This window comes from Prorops nasuta, unplaced genomic scaffold (assembly GCF_024137725.1).
Source record: "Prorops nasuta isolate Cenicafe-Biocafe unplaced genomic scaffold, Cenicafe_Pnas_1.2 PNAS00001, whole genome shotgun sequence".
Lineage (NCBI taxonomy): Eukaryota > Metazoa > Arthropoda > Insecta > Hymenoptera > Bethylidae > Prorops > Prorops nasuta.
The window spans coordinates 19,103,801-19,110,996 of NW_027116798.1; the positions used below are offsets into that span (position 1 = coordinate 19,103,801).

Sequence of the window (7,196 nt, forward strand, 5' to 3'; positions counted from 1 at the left end):
GCCATAAACCAACAAAGAGGCATGAAACCTTAGGAAGTGACCTGAACGCCTGGAAACTGGTATTGCCCGCGAAGAAAGACCCAAGGTCATTGCTGCAGCACACGAAGAACCTTCCGCTGGACACCTGGGTACTACGAAGACCATTCACCGTCTGAATCTCCATTATTATTGGCCAGGACTACATAAAGATGTAAGCAAATTTGTTCGAGCCTGCAATGTTTGCCAACGGACCAAAGTCAGCCAAGCTCCACCACCAGGAGTGATGACACCACGAGTAGCAGAGGGCCCTTGGACAGTAGTATCAGTAGACATCATGGGACCACTACCCCCTAGCAAATCTCAGAACCGTTATATCGTAGTTTTCCTAGACAACTTCACTCGATGGGTTGAGATAAAAGCGTTGCGTAAAGCCCAAGCTCAAACGATACTTTCTGCGTTTGAAGATTTGATTATCTACCGATGGGGAGCACCCAGAGTACTACTTTCAGACAATGGTACCGAATTCGCCAACCAACATGTGCGAAAATTTACTGACCGGCATGGTATCCGCCATTTTAAGATAGCTCCATATCACCCCCAAGCCAACCCTGTCGAACGGGTAAATCGTGTAGTAAAGGGTATGATCACAGCGTTCTTAGGGCAAGACCATCGCGAGTGGGATACCCATTTAGCCGAATACCGCTTTGTCATCAATAGTTCCTTCCATGCGTCTGCTGGCGTAACTCCGGCCTTCCTAAATTTTGGAAGAGAAATCGAATGTGTTAGGGACCCGCAAGCTCGCGAAACAAATCCAGGAGATATACAACTAACTGAGACAACCGCATGGGCAGAGCGATTACAGCGTATGCGACACCTTCATGATATTGTAAAGCGACAAATGGAAAAGGCAAGTGTACGCCAAGCTACTTACTATAATAAGGGTAGAAGAGACCTGACGTTCAAATCCGGAGACCTCGTTTGGAGACGAAACCATACGCTATCCTCTGCAGCCGATAACTTTGCAGCTAAATTAGCCCCAAGATTTTCAGGGCCATATGCAATTGCTCGCGTAATTTCTCCAGTAATTTATGAACTGATCGACCCAGATTCACGTCGTAGCCCTCAAGTGCATATCTCGGATTTGAAACCTTTCGTGGCGGTCTATCCAGAAATTCAGGAGGATTTAAATGAATTGCACACTGAAGCGCCAATAAATAATACCTCGACAAGGGAACACCCTCAGCGAAAAGCTACTAAGCCTCCGGAAGAAGTTGTCTCACCAAAACAACCTTCTAGCTCACCCAAACTTCCTCGCAAGAATAATGATTTACCAGACACGTGGTCCGGACGCCTCCGGGCACGTTCATAGAAGATTTAATATTTTTCTTTATTATCTTTATTTTTACTTTATAGGGAGTCAGAAGTATGCATATGAGAATATCATTGTGTGATCTATTGCATTTCATTAATTTTCCTTTTTAAGTAATTAGTTATTATTCTATCTTTGTTCGTTATGTATGCCTTTACTACCCCGTAGTATTAGTAACTTCCAAAACTTTTTTTTTTCTTTCGCTCTAGTTGAAGTAGCAGTAGTACTAAAAGACGACTGTATCGTAGTGGTTCCGGACGTGGGAAAGGGAGGAGTACTGCTCCTGAAAGATATTAACCTTCCCGTTTTTTTTTCTTCTTTTCTACTGACCACTAGATTACCTGCCTTAAAGAAAAAGAGAATTTAGCAGCTAGAATGGACACTGATCTTCCCAATGGCCGCTCTGCAGAAGAAGAGCTGGGAAATACCGGTACGCTGCTCATCCGGCCCATCGATGTCATGGGTCTTGACTACCAGCCCACTATGAAAAGATGGAGCGACCTGATCCTTTCTGAGAGCAGCTCTGACGACGACAATCTCTCGTTCCACACTGCCCGAAATGATGAGAATACCAGGGAGTTCTTACTCTCCGAGTCCTCCCTTGACGAGTGGGGAAGTGGCGCTGCATCGTATGCTGATGGCTCTAGCGGGGCTATTCCGGAGCTAGCTAGCTTATCGACTCTAGCCATCCGCCAAGCTCCAGTAGGAAATACCCTGTCAGTAGGGAATACCCTGTCAGTAAGGGAAGAGCCTGCCACCAAGAGAAGGCCTGACCCACCACGTAGGGAAGTACCCAAGACCTCCTGGTGGATGCGGGGACCTTGCCCCCGGGATCGGTGCTGGCAGTGCCGGCTACCGGGGCACCTCTGGCCCGATTGTACCGAAGACCCGTGGATCTCTTATTGTACCGGGTGTGGATGGGCTTTTGAGTCCCTTAAAACTTGCCTGCGGTGCTCGCCACGGTATTGGGCCAGCAAGGGCTTACCTCCTCCGCCCAGACCTGAGGAGTTGAGGTGGACGGCGGACTTGCCTACCCCGGGCGCCTGGGCTTTCCAACGGATTCGCAGCCCTCAGGAGAAGGCCCAGAGGAGGGCCTGGTGGGCCGCGAATAAGGAACGAGTTCTTCAAGGGAGCCGCACCGGAACTGGACCTGCCCCCCCTAAGGACTCACCAGTCAACCCCGAGACAGAATCCCTTGCCTAGAGGGACCTCTATTCACCCATATTTTTCGTCGTTTTTTTATATTTTTTTTCCACTCTTTGTGCTGTATTCGCTTTATGAATCCACCTGTAAACCGTACTAGCGTTGAACGGCCCTCTATACATTGTTTCAGTTCAGGAGCGTCGAGGGCAGCCTCTTTGAATTTTCTTTTGTTTTGCGTCTTCCACGTTCTTTAATTTTTTTATTTTATTATAAACATATGAATCTTCCTATATATCTTTGTCTTAGGACCCACATAAAATGAGTTCCGGATTATTGTTCCGAAGTTCTCCTTCCTCACACCTGATTTTCTCTCTATACCCGTGTCCCTGCGTGGAGAGACCGTGTTCCGTTTTAGGGTGGGGGAGTGTGACGAAGCGTTCGCACGTCAGATGATTGTCGCCATGCTCTGCCTCCTCCTTGCTTTGGTAAAAGGGAGGGGCAGGCGCCACCTGCGTGACCCCGCGATCATTACGCGTAATGGGTTCGATCGCGGGTCGATAGGGGGTCGATCCGCGCACGCGCGACGGCAACCATCTCGCGTGCCACTGTCCCCCGAGCCACTCGTAATTTGGGGATCATAAAGTCCAGACGTACTTTTCTTTTTTTTATACCGGGACGCCTTATTCGGTAAGGGCCTTGCCCTGTAGTCATTTTTCCTTTTCTTAGAGGTAATAGTGAGTAGTGAGTGCATATGTTAGTAGAGCAAAACCCAGAAGCAACGAAGGAGGCGTAGCTGTCAGCCTAGCGGTGGAGGATGAGCACGAGAGCATGAACCACTCTAACCTATCACCCCAGTATAAGTAACGCTAGATCCCAGGTAAACCTGATTTCTCCGAAAGGGAAAATCAGGACCTATTATTTGTCCTTGTCCTATTTCTTTTCTCGAGTTTCGTCCGGCGCGAGCAGTCGTTCCGCGTTCGGTGGTGCGACAATTCCCCAAATCGGGAGGGACGTATTAGTCCGACCCGTGATTCTTTTCATTTATTATTATTACGAGATTCTTCCGGGGTCGGTTTTGGAAAGTGGTAAGTCGGTGTAGCAGACCGCGAATCGCGTAGGGACTTCCCTTTGTATTTCCAGAATACACATTAAGACGGGGTGTAGTCCCTCGTCAGAGGAGAGCTGTGCCGAGCTTCCTCGAAGTCCTCCTGACGCGTACCTGCGCGAGTCACACTGCCCTAGCCACCCCCATATTATTTTCAGAGTATCACACGAAGCGTCTTGGTCCACACCTCGAGATAATCTCAAGCCGGTCAGCCGCGGAGGGTCATAGATACGGATCTAGCAAGCTGGCGCCCAACCCCCCCCCCCCCCCCCCCAACAAAAATTACACCATTAGCTTTATCATCGTAATAAGACTGAGGGAATGCCCTATTGTAATTATAACACGTTTGCAGATCCGTACAAAAATAAAATAAGCTGTATTCCTTTTGCCTCAGAAGCCAGTCGTTTACTTATTTTATTACCCGGCCAATAACTCCCTCCGTGTGCCTTGTGCGTCGGTTCTGGTCACTGCCTATCCCCTGGCAAACCAAGGTCCATAATTGTTACTCTTCGCTTTTAGGTATTAACCTTAGTGAAAATACTTATTTGGCCAGGCCGTGAAATACGACGTCACAACATATGTCCCAACATAATATACTCCTGTAAGAATTGAGAATAACTTTCAGCCTGGTCTGGAGAAGTTTCCAATCGCCGAAGTATCCGTGATAAGGTTTTCTCTGCTACCCGAGAAGAAGAACCTAGACTATGCTTTTCGATGTCGGATCGAAAAGGTAAAGCGACGACAAAACGCCCCGAGGGGGTGCGTTTTACCGTATCCACAAAATGTTGTTCACAGAGGGAGTCCTCTGTGGACATGGGTTTGACTTCAGGAACTTCTTCCAGTTCCCAGAAGTCGCGAAGAGTGTTCTCTAGGTCAAAGCAATGATGAACCGTGAGGCTATGAGAGTGACCCGCCTTAGGTACGACTCCAGCTACGATCCAACCGAAAATAGTCCGCTGGGCTCGTAACGAATTATCAGGAGAGTTAATGTACGGGCCTTCTACCACCGACGTGAGATAATCTGCACCAATGAGCACATCAATTGGAACCTTGGTTGAAGCGAAATTATCAGCGAAATCGATTCCACTAAGCGATGGACAAGACGATCGAGAATAAGTCGGAGGGAGATATTGAGTAATCGTTGGTAAGATTATTGCAGTTACATCCAACGAAACACCGTGTCTTGAGAGAGAATGAAGGGTAATCTGTGCCTCTGCTCGAACGTTTTGAGCCGAAGTCAATGCAACACCATGAACGGTAGCATTGATACGTTTTCGCGGTATTCGTAACTGCTGAGCTAAATTTTCTGAGATAAAGGAAGTTTCTGAGCCCGTGTCAAAAAGTCCGCGGACTATGATACGAGAACCGTCAGGAGCATCGATTCTAGCAGAGAACGTGTCCAACAGAACTGAACGTGTATCGGTAACGCTGAGATGCGTTGTAGAATGCGAGCTAGAGGGTTCAGGCTCGGAAGCGGAGTTTGCCGCAGGGGTAGTCCCCCGTGACTTGCTCCCCCCGGTGCCAGATTTGTCAAAATGCAACAACGTATGATGCATTTTACTACACTTCCTGCAGCGTGACGAAGAAGAACAATTGGAGCAACTATGCCCTGGCCTCAGGCAGTTGATGCAGAGGTTCTGTGAAAATGCAAACTTTGATCGAGCCTGAGGGGTCAATGCAAGGTAGTCCTTGCACTGATACAAGAGATGGTTACTACCACAATGAGCGCAACCGGTACTATTCACACTCGCGGCGTGTGACTTCAAGGATCTCCCGGATTCCTTTTTGGAAGTCTTAGGTTTGTTACCTAATGATTGCAATGAGTTAATGTGTCGCGTCAAGAACTCCGAAAATTGAAGAAAGGTGGGATAATCCTTGCTGCTTCCTAGATACATCTCCCAAGCCAAGCGGAGGGTGTCCTCCAGTTTGTTCTTCAGTGAATGAACAATGATGGGATCCCAATGATCGACGCCGTAACCCATAGTTTTAAGGGCGTTGAGAGCAACCGTAACAGAGTCCCTAACTTCTTTCAGAATTTTAAAATTGTCACCCCGAAGCGTGGGTACTTGCGAGATCTGATCTAAGAACGTATCCGTGATCATTCGTTTGTCAGTGTACCGAGCTACCAGAGTGTCCCATGCTATCTCATAGTTCTCGGAGGTGATCGCTAAAGATTTGATGACCGTTGCTGCTTCTCCTTGCAGACAGGATTTTAGGTATTGGAACTTGTCCCGACCGGAGACATACACTTTGTCGTGAACAATGGAACTAAACGTTTCATAAAAGTTGTTCCATTTTAAGTAATCCCCGGAAAACTTTGGTAAATCGATAACTGGAAGCCTAATGTGGTTTATTTCGCCTGAAGGCGCAGTGGGACATGATGCCGACATACCCTGATTGGGTCGAAGTTCATCTAGATGTCCTAGGTTGAATTCTTCCGCGTCACTATGGGCATCAAGGGCCGCTTGATACCAGCTATCGGTTACGTACTCCATTTTAGCTAATTCGGCCGGTTTAGTGTGAGTAGTGATCTTAACGTGAGTTTTATGCAACGCCTTAAGCCACTTCTCGACGGCCGCAAGCCTATCCTCCAAGAATGGGAGGGTGAAGTTGTGGAATCCACGCTTCTTAATGTTAACGACCAACCTAACGAATTCATCCCGAATCATGGGCACGTAATTGATCGCTTCTAGTAATTCCCCGGAGCTAGGCGTAGTCATCTTGAAACTCTATTTCAGAACAAACCCACAATCCAAAACACAGCCCGGAATACCCACTCAGGAACACTGATGCACTTCGAACGTTTTTTGCCGGAAATCCGGATCGAAGGACCAAAAATTTGTGCGAGACAGTGCCCAAGTAGGTTCCAGTCCTGTGGTCAGAAGGGAAGGTTATATCTGAGAATAAAAGTTCGAAGACAAATGTAAGAGGTAAAAGAGTCTTTATTCAAATAAATAAAAATTATACAAAATTTTACAATATTTACAAAAAGAACCGCTTAGACTAAGATGATCGACTTTCTAGGGAATTCGTCGTCGTCAGATTCTAGGGAATTTCGATAGACGAAGATTCCTAATAACCGTAGAGACTCGAATTCCCCAGAAAGGAACGCGGACTTAGAAACTCCCTGACTGGACAATTTTTCCTAGGGTATTCCCTAGTAAAATCTCCAGCCACGGGAGGAAGCGAAGTTGGAGAAGTGGTTTTAGGGAAGGGGAAGTCCCCTTACCCTTCGGCCGCCTTCTCCAAGAGCTCTAGTGGCTCCGAGCCATCCCAACCCTTAGGGTGATTCTACCCCTCCCACTACCCGACTCGTCGAGAGCCCTGGATTTGAGGGTCGGAACACTGGGTCCGAGGTAGTCCTCGGAGGCAGTGTGGAGGGGAAGGAGAAGGTTTAACTTCTCCCGGGAAGTCCCCGGAGAAATCTCCCTTAGGAGGGAGGAAAATGCCGCAGAGGGGAAGTCCCCTCTTGGTAGGCAGTGGGTGGTGGGTGATACTTACCAAAGTATCCAAAAAGTTGGCCAAGTGGAGGCGCTGCCGTTGAGGCGTCAGTTAGATGCCGTGGAGGCGAACAAAAGCTGCTTTCTGTTGCTGCTGTTA

At 47.9% G+C, this 7,196-nt stretch overlaps 1 protein-coding gene across 1 annotated transcript; it reads right to left on the reverse strand.

Annotated features, from left to right (window-relative positions):
- Window positions 1-4,165: 4,165 nt before the first annotated feature.
- On the reverse strand, window positions 4,166-6,316 carry LOC136773916 (uncharacterized). Its single transcript, XM_066727890.1, has 2 exons — window positions 5,647-6,316; window positions 4,166-5,403 (listed from the first exon to the last, which is right to left on the reverse strand). Exons 1-2 carry the CDS (start codon window positions 6,314-6,316, stop codon window positions 4,166-4,168), a joined length of 1,908 nt encoding a protein of 635 aa, XP_066583987.1.
- Window positions 6,317-7,196: the final 880 nt, after the last annotated feature.